Source organism: Parasteatoda tepidariorum, chromosome 9 (genome assembly GCF_982258835.1).
Source record: "Parasteatoda tepidariorum strain Cologne lab strain chromosome 9, Ptep-v5.0, whole genome shotgun sequence".
NCBI classification, from domain to species: domain Eukaryota; kingdom Metazoa; phylum Arthropoda; class Arachnida; order Araneae; family Theridiidae; genus Parasteatoda; species Parasteatoda tepidariorum.
In genome coordinates, this window is record NC_141763.1 from 28,998,992 (window position 1) to 29,014,984 (window position 15,993).

Consider the following 15,993-nt stretch of genomic DNA (forward strand, 5'->3'; position numbering starts at 1 on the left):
ATATAACCTTTGTGTATTGTTTGCGGCAAGACAAAAGGAAGAACAGATGTTCCAACACATTCAAATCTTTGGTGGCTGAGCGCGAAAAATAAAAGGTTTAGCAATTTCTCCCAAAACCATTGCATATGAGAGAGAAGATCCAGGCCTGGAAGGGTGCTGCTTTCTATTTCATTCTTCCATTTAAAAAAATCTTCTTCTTTGCTGAAGACAAGAGTTTGCTTCTCTAATCTAAAATCCTGATGGCGAACTTCTATGTGTTCAATAAGACACTTGATGAATCGGAAACCTTCATCACACAAACCACATTTTAATGAGGATTTGAATGCCTTTTTATCACTACTGTGCAGTTCTTCCCTGTGATTTGATAACTCAGTATCAAATTTAAAATAGAGTTTGCAGTGTGAACAAAAGTGCACAAATTTTTTCAAATCCGAAAGTTCCACATCTTGATGTGAATTTCGCAAATGTCTGTAGAAATTCTTTTTTTGAGAAAAACTTGTTTCGCAGAAACAACATGGTATTTGATCCATATTCACAACTTAAAAAAATTAAATAACTAACAATTTTATAAATAATTAAATTAAATAATTTCAATAAGTTTGAAACGTGCAACAAGTTACACAGAACGAATCAAACTAATTCATTGCATTCACTTCACTGCAAGTAGCTTAACTTTATTAAAAAATAATTGAAAGGGTTCGAGAGTATTTGTTTAAAAATAGCTTAAGGTATCTGCCTACGTTGAAACGACTGATTTTGACAAAAAAATCGTTTTTCTGTTTATTGCATTTTTGAAAAATATAGACTTTTAGGAATCCGAAAAGGTTTTACTTTTAAATTTTTGATAATTCTGAGCAAAGTTATAGCCGATTTAGAAACCGGAAGTTACATTCCGAAACACCGGAAGTGAACTCAAAATGTCAAATTGAATACAAATAATGTCATTTTTTGACGTTTCTTTTTCTATTTTGATTAAAACAGTACAAAAAACATTTTTTTTAAATAATTACAAATATATTGTATTTAAAATAAAATTATAAGTTTTAATATTTTATTGAATGGCAACTTCTTTTAGTTTGATAGTTTGTTTACTTTTAGCGATATTTTGTGATAGTCTGTTAGGTTCTCTCATTTTATTATTCAGTATCACAGTAAATTTTCATATATATATTTTATTTTACCAATTTAATTTTAACTTACTATGGTAAAATCACGATCAGCATCAAAAAGATCTAAGAAAAGATCTTTCTATGGAAATCGTTTTACTGCTAATGCAAACAGTAATAATTTGTCTAGCACTGATGAATTAAAAACTGCAAGTGCTTTGAAATTAAGCCTTGAAAATGAAAATGGACAGCAAAATGTGGACAGCAGTGCTGAATTATTGGAGGGTAATAGAATTTTTGATATTTCATTGCTGATATCTGTCATTTCTATTTTGTGCTGCCCAACTTGTTTTGGAAATGAGTTAAAAATGACAGAGGATTCAAGATTTGGAATTACTTCAAATTTTTCAATTTCTTGTAAGTGTGGATTTGTTAAAGCATTCTCATCAACCTCAAAATCGAATAAACAGCATAATTTGAACCAGCTATTAGTCCTGGGTCTTCGACTAATTGGAAAAGGATATTCTGCTGGAAAGAAACTGCTTTGCACATTGAACTTACCTTTTGTTACTAAAAATGCTTTTAAGCAAAATGAAGGTAAGCTTTTAAAAGCTGTGATAGATGCAAGTGAAAAAAATATGGTAGATGCATCAAACGAAATAAAGATTATGAAACAAGTTGATAGCTGTGGAGTGTCTGTGGATGGAACGTGGCAGCGACGTGGACATACATCTCTAAATGGTTGTGTATCTGTTATAGCTGTAGATACCGGAAAAGTTGTTGATATTGAACTAATGTCTCAGTACTGCCGGATTTGCAATAAAAAACAAGAAAAAGAACATCAGTGTGTAAACCACAAAGGATCATCTGGAAGTATGGAAGTTGTGGGTGTTGAAAGAATATTTAACAGGTCTCATAAAACTCGTGGTCTAAAATATACAGAGTATTTTGGGGATGGAGACTGTAAAGCGTTTTCTGCAGTGAAAGATGTTTATGGTGAAAACTCGGTGAAAAAGTATGAGTGCATTGGACATGTTCAAAAGAGAGTGGGAAATAGATTAAGAAATTTAAAAAAAAGTAAAAAAGGATTGGGTGGAAAGGGTAAGCTGACTGACAAATTTATCGACAAGTTGCAGAACTACTATGGAATAGCCATACGCAGTAATGTTGGAAATTTGCAAAGCATGCAATCAGCAGTTATTGCAGCCTTTTTCCACTGTTGCTCTTCAAAAAACAAGCTCATGCATGGACAGTGTCCGAGTGGAGCAAACAGCTGGTGCAAGTACAAGAAATCGTTGCACGATGGTTTACCATTTGTTGAAACTTCTTCTGGTCTTCAGAGCTCAATCATAAACATTGTAAAGCCAGCATACATGAATCTTTGTGACAAAGAGCTCCTTTCAAAATGTTTGCACGGTCGCACACAGAACGCAAATGAAAGTTTCAATGGATTGCTTTGGAATATACTACCCAAAAGTACATTTGTGGAATTGCAAACTTTAGAACTGGGGGGGGGGGAAATAGCTGTTTTATTATTCAATTCTGGAATTTTAGGTTTGAAGCCAGTGTTTGAAAATTTAGGCATTAAATTGAATGAAGAAACTGTGAAAAGATACATGCATTTTGATAAAGAGCGAATCGAACACTCAAAGCGCTTTTCCTTACCCGCTGTTAAGATGGCGAGAAAAAAAAAGAGGGCCGTAAAAAAGACAAAAACAAATAAATGTGAAAAAAAAGAAGGTTTAACATACAAAGGAGGGGAATTTTAAACAAGTGAATGAATTGCCTTTTAATGTTGTTTGAATTTGCAAATTTCTTATAACATTGTTTTTCTTTTTTATTTCTTATATTTGTGTTTCTATTACTGAAAATATACAATTTTTTTATTAAAATTTCATGATATTGTTAAAAAAATACTTTTTCCTGTTTTTCAAACAAAAATTATGAAGTAATTGATAGGGAAGATAGTAAATAATAGTTACAAGCTTATTTCCTTAAATCCACAAATCAAAAACTTCAACTTGCATGGCTTGCCAAGATTCCAACTCCAAAATTTGACGCCAAACTTTCATCGCCAAAAACCTTACACGGCGCATGCGTGGGCTGATAACAATAGGAGCCGTTTTCCAGTCGACTCTACATTGAGAAACTAGTCTGGCAGCCGAATTATTCCAATAGCAGTTAATTTTTTGGAGCAGTAAATCCATTCTTCACAATAAACATTTCACTACTATTAATTTCTCTCGAGGAAGAAGCAAATAAATATAGATATTGTATCAATTAAAAAAAAAAATTGGTAGTTATGGATATTTTACTAGGCATGAATAAAAGAAGCTAAAAATGAACTTTAATTGCTAGCAGTTTTTACTCTTTTCCGTCTTGATATATGTATTTACATAAAAACTCAAAACCATCGACGACTTACAGTTTATCTGAGATCAGACCGAAGATTTTTGAGCTCCACTAGGATCCTTGATCCGACTTTCGAGCTGCCATTGATGATGAAAAAGAAGGACAATTACGCCCTCATAATGAAGAGGAGCAGCAACTCTAAGAAGATGGCCCTCGCCCGACTTCGAAGTAACGCCGCCCCTGCTTCAGATGAGAGGAGGAAAGAAGATGATGGAGAGAAAGAGAGGAATCCCTGCTTCCCATCCCCCCACCACCGTCGAGGGAGAAAAAGCGAGCGGAGGAGCATCTTCAATGATCACACACACACTCGGATCCGGTTTCTCCAAGCAACCCCGGGGGTGCTCTTTTCAGAGCGCCTCTGCTTCCCTTCGTAAGGGGGAATGCAGCAACTGGGGCGTTGGCCGGACCAGGACCCCAAATTTTATTTTTTATTAAAAGTAAAGTTATTTGTTTACTTTTTGCAAAATAAAAATGCAGAATAGTTATATACAGAAAAAATGTAATTTAAAACTTAAGTAAATAAAGTAAACTTTATATCCACATATATTGACCTTAGTTTGAAGGATGATATTTGTTATCACAGTAGTTTCAAATTAGGAGATGATGATGATGTTAATTTTATTTTCAAATTTGGTATCAGTCCAAATATGCTTCGATACTTATTTTTTAAGTACACAAAGGCTGAGAATGCTGCTTCACACATATATGGCAATAAATATTATATAGCTTTTTCGCTTACTCTTGCATACACCTTTTGACTGTGCAACCAAAAATTAACTAGTGTCATAGTTTCAAACAGTATTTTTAAATCGGTATCACATAAAATCCAGATTGTGCACCCGACTCACTCGTTCATAATTTTTTTTTTTTAATTGGTCACATCTTAAAGACAGTTTAAATTTTCTGTTTGACTAAAGTTAATCATTCAATGCAAGCAACAGATGTGTATAAGTAGCTGTACTTTTCAAGTGATCTCAATTTTGAGTTTGATTTATTTAAATATTAGCCTAGCTGGTAATTTTAGAAATTTGTTTAAAAAGCCCGTTTTTCAAACAAATTTTGCCAATATATATGGGGGACAAAAGAGTTGAAACTAGTTTTTAAGAGTTAATTAATATTACAGTATTTAAGTCTTAATTATAATTATTGCTAAAAAGCTTTTTATAGAGATTTTGTGTTCCCAAAAAATTTTAAATTTTAGTTTAATCTGGCAAAATTTTTAAAAGATTTTATTTGCTTGGTAATATATGTAGTGTCTCAATGGAGAATTAAATGTCCTCATTATTAAGAATAGGATATAATTCAATTTTTGTGTCTAATATGAAATTTTTTTTTTATATAGTGATGGACTCAGTTGAAAGCAGACGCAAAAAGGCGCTACCTAAAATTTCAAACATATAGCAGAGGAACAGGGGAGGACCAGCTGTCAAGCCCCTCAGTGCTCTTAATGAAAGGGTTCTGGCCTTGATAGGGAGCGATGTATTAACACTCCGTCGGGCGCGTCTCGAAACTTACGGCATCGGGCGCGATGTATCTGTCAGATACATCTCTGTTTGTGTGTTTTCTGTTAATATGTATTACCTTAAATCTCCTATTTTTACTCTTTTTAGGTCCAGGCTTTTACACCCGGACCTTTTATTAGTTTTTTATGTATATTTTTAATTTTTATTTAATTTTTATATATTTTTTAATATTTTCAATAATAATTTTTATTTACTAATCACAAACGCTATTACAAAAGTTAAATGCTGTAAAAAACATTTAATTAAACATGTTAAACTGTTGAAAAAGTATAAAAAGGACAGTTATGCACAAATAATACATAATATAAAAGTGACAAATCAATTATTATAATTGAATCCGATTCTAAATTTAAGTCAAATTTTTTCTTCCTATCTGTTTTGCCCATTTAAGTATTATTGTCCTTTCCTACATAAAAATCATCATTATTAACATCATCATCGAGTTCTGAGTCATTATAAACACTTTTACTGAAATGACAATCAACTTCACGTGTTTCTAAAATATCTTCTTCGTCAGCATCACTTTCATCAAATTCTTCAGCATTTAATTCCTTATTTCCATCACTAAATAGAATACTATGAACTAGCTCTAGGTTTTTCTGATTTTTCAAATCTAAAAAGCGTTTAGCACTCATCGTAGGAAAAAGATAAATCAAAAACGCTCAGGGAATCTCGATACTTCCATGTAGCTTCACGAGACAAACGTTATCGGGCGCGTGTATCTAACAGATACAAAATTTCAAGCAAGCTTAGAAACAGGAAATACTCCTACACCGAACTGGTCACTACTGCATTCCAAAGTAGCAGGGGGCCAGATGGACAGATACTGATAAGGTCAAGGTCGTAAGAAAATGTTTTAGGGGACAAAAGCAGAGATATTGACACGCCTGTATCTGTCAGATCAACGCGCCCGATGGAGTGTTAAATGGCCTTCGAAATGTATGTGAAAGTAGAATCTTTCCTGAGGTAATTAGTTGATTTTCCTTAGTTTCATGCAATATAAACTGTTGATGTTAATATATTGCATTCACAGTTTTTTTTTTTTTTTTTGCCTAATTTCCTGTTTTAAATTGGAAATAATAATATAAAATAAATTAACTGCACTTTCAAATAATATGCAGTCTTTAGTGGTATTTCAAGAAATGTCTTACCTACATAAAAATGACTTCGTACATGGAATGATTTGTGTGGACTGCTAATAAGTTTATTAAGTTCGTTTATTAGGATTTCTGCTCTTTCTATTGTAAATTATCTCATGGTAATAAAATGTTATCTGATTTTTACAGATGTTATGTGATTTATACTACAAATGTTACGCAGCCGATGTTATTTTAATGTATGTGATCGAGCGCGTTTAATCTTATTTAACTTAGGCATTGTAAGCCATAGCTACTTTATAGTCTTGTTTTTAAATACAAAAAATAGGGAGTGCATGCTAATTTTATGAAGATGAACATATTTTACTCTGCAATTCTCCATGTGGATTGTTACATAATTGTGTGATTTCTTAATATTTCTTGAATTAAACATACTCTGTTAAAAAAGACCACAACTTGAAAGTTAAAAGAAAAACAATTGTATAAAAATGGCTTACAGTAATATATTTTCTCATGTTAACGAGATCAGATAGTTCTTTACACTGTCTCTTGCCCATAAGTAAATTTATTTTTTGAAATTAATTTTTCTTAAATGTTTTCTCTCAGTTTTCAATTTCTTTTTTAACAGTGTAAATAAAATCTTCTAGTAAAATTTGCCTCTTATAAGTAGTCAAATATTAACTACATTTTGTAAATAAATTGTAACTCCTACATTAAGAAAATAGTTTACCAAAAATCGTGAAAGAGTAGTTTAACTGTGTTTAATAAAAAATATTTCCTTTTCTTTCAGTTTCAACTTGATGACATGGAGGTGGAGACACCTGTGCCATCAACATCAGCTTCCCCTCTAAGAGCGATTTCGCCCTTTGACTTTGTCATACCGAGCACACTTCAATTTTCAGAGGGTGATGCTGACATATTTACCAGTGGCATCACCAAATCTCAGGTGTAAGGCCTTGTACACATGAGGGCGTTAGACGCCGCGTTGAGCGCTCGTTTGTAAAACGCGCGTTAGCCAAATACATAGAAACAAATGGGATCGTACACATGCAAACGCGCGCTTTGAATCAACGTCGCCAAAACGCGACGCTTGTAGTTTTCACTTCAACCGCTACGTTTGCAGCGCGCTTCGAGTTACTATACTGGGCATTAGAACGTACACATGTGCTCAGTCGAGCGCGCGCTTTTGCTCGGTTTTGACGTGAATTGTGTGATCTGTGAGTGATCTTACCATTGTTTTGATCTGTTTGTGTATGTACAATGGATGCGGAAGCGTTTGACACAGAATTGTTTATTGATGAAGTCGAAAAAAGAAGATGCATCTGGGACACGGAGTGTCCAGATTATAAAAATAGAGTCTTGAAAAAGTCTGCTTGGCAGGAGATTGTGGATGTGTTTGCAGAAAAAAACATGACAAAGGAAGAGAAGACACTTTTAGGTAAATATACAAAGCATAATTAGTATTAATTAATGATACATTTATTCAAATTGTAATACGTTAAATTAATAAAATTAAGGCAGTATGTCTTTATACAAGTACCACATATTTGTAATACAAATGCACTAGAGTGCACTTATGAAATAAGTCAGTGTTTTGTGTTCACAACATCTTATACACTAATGTTATCAGCAGTGTATATTTCACATAAACGCTTACACCATGCGGTCTTGCCAAGGGAGTTTCCCGTCCGTAACGAAGTACTGCGTAAACTTGTCCTTCACAGTTCTTGCGTAGTTACATGCCCGAGGAACTTGCCATGTGCCATCAACACTTTCAAATGGTGCTTGATAATAAGTTTCTTCCTCCCTGAAGCCATCTTTGCGTCTAACGTAATTGTGTAGAACGCAGCACGCCAATACAATTGACTCAGCAAAATCGATGTTAACATTCAGAGCTCTATGGAATACTCGCCACTTGTTAGCCATTATTCCAAAAGTGCATTCTATGTAGCGGAGAGCCCTTGAAAGTCTATAGTTAAAGATTTTTTTTAACATGGGGAAGCTGCTTTCCTACGTAAGGACACATGATGTTTTTAGATAGACCAAAAGCATCATCCCCAAAAAATACGTAAGGTAAACTTGTGTTATCTAATGCTGTTATTGGTTTAGGTGCTGGGACGTTTAACGTTTCTTCAGATAAGTGTTTGTAAAACAATGATTCTTGGAAAATTGTGGAGTAATTACTTTTGCCATAAGACCCTACATTAACATAAAGAAAGCAATAGTTTGCATCACACACTGCCAGAAGAACAGTTGAAAAAAAATGTTTGTAGTTGTGATAAGAGATCCAGTTCCAGAGGGTTGCACAATCCTTATGTGCTTACCATCGACACATCCTAAGACATGGGGGAAATTTGCATATTTAAAAAATTCATTGCTGATTTTTATCCATCTGACTTCTGAGATAGGAGGCATGCATATAGGTTTGAGAACTCTCCACAGAGCTGAGCATACTTGTCGTACTATATTAGCGATTGTTGATTTTCCCAACTTGTAGGTGTAATGGAGGTCAGCAAAGGATGTTCCTGTTGCCAAATACCTGGAAAAGTACAAACTATCTGTAGTTTTATGCTTTGTAGGGAGTAAAATGTAGATTATAATAAAAATAACCGCTAATATGTGCGTTGATATATATATATTTTTTTTTCAGGCAATACGTTGCAGAAAAAATGGAAACATGTTCGAGACAACTATTCTAGAGAGCTAAAGAAACAAGAAACTTTGAAATCTGGTTCTGGGGCAAGTAAGTCTAACCCATACATATATTTTCAACGCCTTCAGTTCTTGCAACCTATTGTAACTAACAAAGCTGTTACTGATAGCCTAGAAAACAGCAATGAATTGGATGATGAAACAGAATTGCTGCATTCTCAGCCACGTTCAGATGAGCCCCAAACAAGGGCTGTTGATAAGAACGTCAATAGCAACAAAAGGTTTAAGATAAACCCTGTGGACAAGCAATTCATTGATATTTTAAACAAAAGTGTTGCTCTTAGGGAACAAAGACATGCAGAAGTTTCAAATAAGGATGATGATGACAAACTATTTTGTATGTCTTTGTACACTGAGCTCCAAAAAGTACCTCCACATGGGCGGCTCCGTCCAAAAATACAGTTATTAGAAGTCATTCAGAGGGCCCAAGAATTCTATAACCCCTCACAAATTCCCCAAGTGCCTCCGAGTTATCACTCATCGTACCCACCACCCCAGACATTCAATCAAATGAATTACGGATCCAATGTTCAAAGGCACCAATTTCAACCGGTTCAAGAAAGTTCCTCCTCTGGATTACTCATGGGTTACAGCAGCCAATCAGCACCAATGAGCCCGACACCATCTGTGGCATCAACAGCACTATCGCCAACGGACAGCACCATTTCTCAAGCAAACACGGATTTTTCTGATATTTACGATTAATAAATTTGTTCCTAAAACATTACTTTGTCAATTAGGCTAATTTTTCCTAATTGAGGTTTAATAAAAAATATTGTTGTCATTCTTATATTTAAACGTATAATATGAATTGTAATAAAATACCTTAATGTTACAACGAGTTTTTCTTCTGGTGAAATTGCATCCCTCACAACATATTCACAAGGTAATATGTCATCAGTGACTAAAGATAATAGTTCATCAAATGAACTTATACTCATACGGAAGTAGTTGAAAAACTTGTTGGGGTATTCCCTTAATTTTGGGTATAGCGTCACAATGAACCCGGTCATCTATTAGGGGATGAACCCACCATCGTCTTTGTCTTCTTTGCCGAGCCTTGTATTTACGGTGCAATAACCAAAAACAGGTAAACTCCTCTAACTCCATGTGTTCGCACTGAGTACGCTGGTCCAACTGCCAGATGCCGAGTCTTGCGCTGTCAGCCAACGTGCACTCGACTCGGCGTCCAACGCCCTCATGTGTACGGTTTCACAATTTGCCAACGCCCTCATGAGTACTTTACCTAAACAACACCAAACTTAAAAAGAGAGGGTGATGCCACAAATCAAAAGTGCGGGTTTCGGCGGAGAAAGCGCCAGAAAGTCGAGAAACTTATGTCAACAGACCAAGTCCAGCAGCTGTTGTCTGCTCAAAGAGCCACAACGTCTGCTCTTGAGGACATCAAGAGTATGATGCAAGAGAGGAACAACATTGAAAAGTGGAAGGCGGAGGAGATGAAGGAGCGCAAAAATGTTGAGAAGAGAAAAGCGGATGCTTTGGAAAGAATTGCCGATGTTTCATCTCGACATTTTGTTTAGTTTTTTTAATTAAGTTTATGTTTAATTTCTTTTTTTTTATATATATATATGAATAAAAATTAGTAAATTTTAAACATGTATTTCCAATTTTTTTTATGTATTTGTATATTATAGAGAAAATATTTATTGTTTTATATTTTTTGGCATATATGATAATATTTTATACTTTTATAGCAGGTTTGAAACAATTTTCACTTACCATTTTCTTTCATTGTTAGGAATTCAAAAATTTTTTATTTAAGAGTATAAATTTCTTGTAATTGTACTCAAAGTTTCAATTAACAAGATTGCAGTTTTATTTAAAGTCTAGTGAACTTATGGACTGACAGTTAAAAAAAAAATTTGGTGCTTGCATATTCTCTCTTCAGGATGCAGATATAAGATTATTTGTATACTTAATATTTCTATTATATTTTATTATATGCCAGCTACTGGTCTGTCTTTATAACCAAAATTTTAAATCTAACTCAAAAGTAGAGACAATTCTTGAGTGTAATTTCGTTGATTTAATTTTTCTCTTAACGTGTTCGCATGTTGTGGCGGTAGTTCACTTATTAAAATACTTAGTACTACTTATACAAACTGGACACTTATTTTGCTTACTTTATTGCCATTTCGCTAAACCAACTGTTATAAACTTTCAGTTAAAAAACATACACCGATGAAAGACAATATATTTTAAAGCAACTAATAATTTGGATTTCAGATTCAGTTCAAAATATAAGACAGCATAACAAATTAAATGAGTATGTACCTTAAAGCCAGTCTTTACACATTTATTCAATGTGTTGTAATTGAAATAAACTTACGTGAACTAACAAGTTTTATTTAAACCTAGCATTACGTTAATTACCATTAACCGCAAGAAACTAAACAGTATAACTTATAAAAATTAATATAAAATTTTCTGTAGGTGTTTTTCTACTTTGCTTAAATTAGATTCAATCCTATATATATATATATATATATATATATATATATATATATATATATATATATATATATATATGGAAGGCTTAAGCAATTTTTTCGTTACTATTTTATTTGTAGTTAACGAATGTTTCAAAGATTCAGATTGATAAAAGTTCAATTCTCGCAAATATATGAGTGTGTATGCTACCACCTCAGAAAAGAAACATTCTTAACTTCGTTCAAATTTTTTCCATTTTGATTCAATGTTAGCGACTTTTTTGTATTAATACTTTCAGAACACAAATGTTATTTCAGTAATAACATGAAAAATAACTAGTGCATAGCTAACGAAGTAGGGTAAAACAACGTTTAAGAGCACAAAAAATATTTAAGAATGCAGACAGCTGTTTCGGAGACTCAAAGGGCAACCTTCATCGGTGCAACATCTTTTCTGTTGCACTGATGAAGGTTGCCCTTTGACCATCCGAAACAGCTGTCTGCATTCTTAAATATTTTTTGTGCTCTTAAACGTTGTTTTACCTTACTTTGTATTCCAGCACAAAGGTCGCCCTTCTGTGTATTTATTAGTGCATAGCTTAATTTAAAATACTTCTTACATACTACTATGCAACTTCTTTTGAGAGAATTGGCGAGTTTCTAGTCAAGCTTCAAGAATTTTAGCAGGATTCGAAGGTACTAAAATACGCCAATGCCAATCTCATTGTGTAACCCCTAAACTTTCTCGAAGTTTTTGTTCTCTCTCTGAGACTAACCATCATTAATAACAGGCGTGTTCTTAGGGAGGGGGTCTGTCTTGAGAAGTACAATAGTTATCTTTTGGGTCGGAGAGGATATCCCAATTTAAATTAGCGTTTAAGATAATGTTCCAATTTTTTACCGCCAGTGAAGTTTACAGAGGGAGAGCCTCATTTTAAAAAAACTCTCACTTTAAAATGGTGTGACGAGTTTGGTCAAATAATGTAATGTGGTAAGCCTAACACGTGCTACCTTTTTGTAAAAGACAGCTCGCAGAAAAGCTCCTTCTCTTAATAGATAGCAACAAGGGCAAAACATTAAATTTGAGAAAAAACATTTAATTTGAAGAAAAAAAAAGAAATATTTTTATAACAAGCACAAAACCTTTATTTATAAAGATTCTTATCTTTTATTTCTGCATAATGACATGAAAAAGAAAATAATATAAACAAGTTGATCAAGAATAAATCAGTTACATTACAGTACAACTTAAATCACAACAAATGTATTACATTATATCTGGCGACAAAAAAGGTGGTTAAAACAGATGCAAAACTAGTATTTCATCGTAAATGGAAAAATAAACATTAAAGTTAAGATGTCAGATAATTAAGATAAAGTTATTTGCTGGCATATATTGTACAAAAGTACAGTCGAACTCGTTTATAACGAGCACAAAGGGACCGTAACATGTACTCGTTAAATCCGAGTGCTCGTAATAAACGGGTCCTTAAGGCAGGCGTGCAACCAGAAGAGGGGGGGGGGTAGGAGGTCAAATTATTGAGTTTACATAAAATTAAATTAATACTTACTTACTTTAATTAATTTCATTAAATACTTTTCTTAATTTAATGACAACCCCCCAACCAGCAAAAAATTTCTAGTTGCGCTACAGTCTTAAAGGAAAGAAGCAATAAACGGAAAGAAAAATAAAGGAAAAGATTCTTACCAAAACATTAATTTTTTTCATTAATCTACATATTTAAAATAGTAGTTTGTTAGCTTACTTTGAAGTTTCAGTTCGCGTTTTTTTTTTTTTTATTTCGCGTGCATTTCTTATCATTTTGAAAAAAAGATTGCAAGACAGAAAAATATTGCTCGCTAAAACCGGGTCTTGCTCGTTAAAAGCGACTTCTGTTCCGTAGACTTAACATTGATCCAACCAAATATTCTCGTTATAAACGAGTTCGACTGTACTTGTTTTCATTTGTAATTTGTTGCCGATTCCTGAAACCTTTGAAAACTCTAAACTTTATCGCTCACTCGGAAATATCGCATGAACTAAATACCTCTAAAGTTTTGAACTAATTCTTTATGTACTTGTTAAGAAATTTTAAAAAATGTATACTATGTACAGTAGAGTGCCGGTTATCCAAACTGCTTGGAGCCGAACGTGGTTCAGATAGTTGGAAAGTGTTTAAAAACTAGGTTAAATGAGTATTTATGCACTAACTTCCCTTCACACTTTTTCCAGGCTTAGGACTGGCAGTACTATATAAAATAGCTCTGGCGTGTTTAAAACTTTTTTTTTTTTTTAAATTTTAAAAAGCAATTAAACAGCAAACATACGCATAACTTTTTCGCTCACATTAGCTTCCCGTTGCCCTGGATTGAAGGGAACTCCTGTGTCAAAAGGCACATCGGCTCCGCAGATACTTATTTATTCAAAGATTACATTCTCTTTGATGCACATATTGTGCAACACAGCACAGGCATTTATGAATTGTGCTGCAGTTTCTGGCGAGTAATTTAGCACTCTGTGCTTTAAAAGGCACCGAAATCTACTTTTCAGTATTCCATTGCACGGTTCAACGGTACCCCTGCCAGAAACGTGCTTCCAATTGTATTCTTCTTTAGAGGAAGACAAGTTGTCCCCACTGATGGGAGTTAGCAGCCATGGCTCAAGAGGATATCCAGAATCTCCTATTCGAATAAACAATAGACAACAATTAGGCTATGAATATTACAATACTATAGTTACATTCTGAAATGAGATTAGTAAAAGCCATTTCTTTGATATTAATACAAAAAACTGATACGTTTTGTCTCAAATATATTCCATCCCTTAGATGAAACTATCACAAAAATTTAAAAAAATTATGTTATTGAATTAATTTACAAATTGAATAAAAAACTGAATATAATTTTAAATCCACTCTTTTCAATATGTTTACATTCTGTATTAGACTTTTTTGACTAATATTCCTTTTAAATAAAAGTTGCTAAATATAGTTTATTTTTTAATGAAATAAATTAATTTATTAACAAAAATTTTTACTGACATTTTTATTGAGCTGGTGTTATGATAGTGGTTCTGAACCTGTATGTTGGTTAATGGATTAGTGTCTATTCTTATCGGACAAATTTATAAAAACTTCTTAATGAAAAACAATAAGTGGAGAAAAGTTTTTTCGAATAGGAAACGGTTAATTGATCTTAAATTTAAATATGTACACATGTGATTAATAAATATAAATTAAAATAATTTATTATAACAGCTATTACCCAAGAGCCATGTGTCATTCAGTTTGGCTTGTTGAAGCCATCTTCGTAGTTCACTTGATTTCCAAACGTACGCGTCATGACTGCTGCCAGGGAATCTTGCAGAAATATTCAAAATGTTTTGCTGCATATCAACAACCTATAAATATTGAAGTTGTATTACATTAATGGTTATTATATTTGATGAGAACATGTACACATTACAAATGAACTTAAATAACAGATACAAGCTAAAGATAGACTTGAACAAGAAATAATTTTTTTAAAAAATATGTCTTACAAGTTGAACATTAAGTGAATGGAAATTTTTCCGATTCACATAGTTCAGTTCCCTGTGAGTGTCGTCATCTTTCGGAGCAATTATTGTAATGTGGGTGCAGTCGATTGCGCTTATCACACCATAAAATCCTGAATATTCGTAAAACTCTTGTTTTAACAAGTCATGTTACTGAAAGAAAAAAAAAGTTTTTAATGCATACTAAGATAAAAAACTGATTCTATTTATTTAGCTTATAAAAATTTAAGTAATAAGATAAATAAAATTCTACAAAAATGTACCAAAAAAAATAGTGTCCTAAAGGGGAATGACAGGCTTATTATACCGAGTTTTGTGATTTTTAATGGACAGCATGTATGGCATAATATGATTAACTCTTAATATCTATTTACTTCATAAAGTTTGAAAACATTTAGGCTGACTCCATATCTTGAGTGCAAGTTGGTGTATTGGCTTAGTCATTTTTTTTTTTTTTTTGCACCAGATTCTATGTTTTACAATCATTTGGATTTCTAAATTCTTATTTATCTATGCTAACACACAACTATAAATTATGTTAAGAAAATATTTTGCAGGAAAAAAAAACGTTTTTCTCAATGTTAAGATACAGAAAGTGGCACAATTTGCTACGATAAGTTAAAAAATTTAAAATTAACCATTTAAAAAAAAGAGACTTATTTTTAAAACACTTGTAAGAAATGGAAATATCTTTCAATAAATCAAACGGAATAGAATAATCGTGATAAAATGTATCTATATATTCTGTATGTTTAACAAAAGCAAGATTTTAAACAAACAATGTTGCATAAAATTGTCCTAAATTCTAATAAGGTTTCTTGTTTCATTACAAAAAGTTTGTTCGGTTTAAAGCAAGTACATTCTTACACTAAAAATATTTTATAAGCATAAAAAAAGTTGTTAATTGAGTATAACAATTACCTTGTCTGAAGAGGAAATCGAATATAATCATTCATCACACTGTTGAGGGCAGATGAAACACTAAGAATGCAATTGCTCACACTTTGCTGAGACATGCAAACAGTGAAGTCTTGGCCCACGAACCTTTGATAGGAGCCTGACGCATAAAAGTTGAGGGCTGTGATTAACCAAAAAAAATTAAGTTTGAGTTACAACAGTATTTCTTCACACTTATAA

The 15,993-nt window shown here is 32.9% G+C and overlaps 1 protein-coding gene across 1 annotated transcript; it reads left to right on the forward strand.

The window, feature by feature from the left end:
- The first annotated feature begins 729 nt into the window (after positions 1-729).
- Positions 730-9,575, forward strand: LOC147803459 (uncharacterized). The gene is made up of 2 exons (XM_087151154.1): positions 730-4,997; positions 5,961-9,575. The coding sequence occupies exon 1, from the start codon at positions 1,202-1,204 to the stop codon at positions 2,873-2,875; it is 1,674 nt and encodes a 557-aa protein (XP_087007280.1). The 5' UTR covers positions 730-1,201; the 3' UTR covers positions 2,876-4,997; positions 5,961-9,575.
- The last annotated feature ends 6,418 nt before the right edge of the window (positions 9,576-15,993 follow it).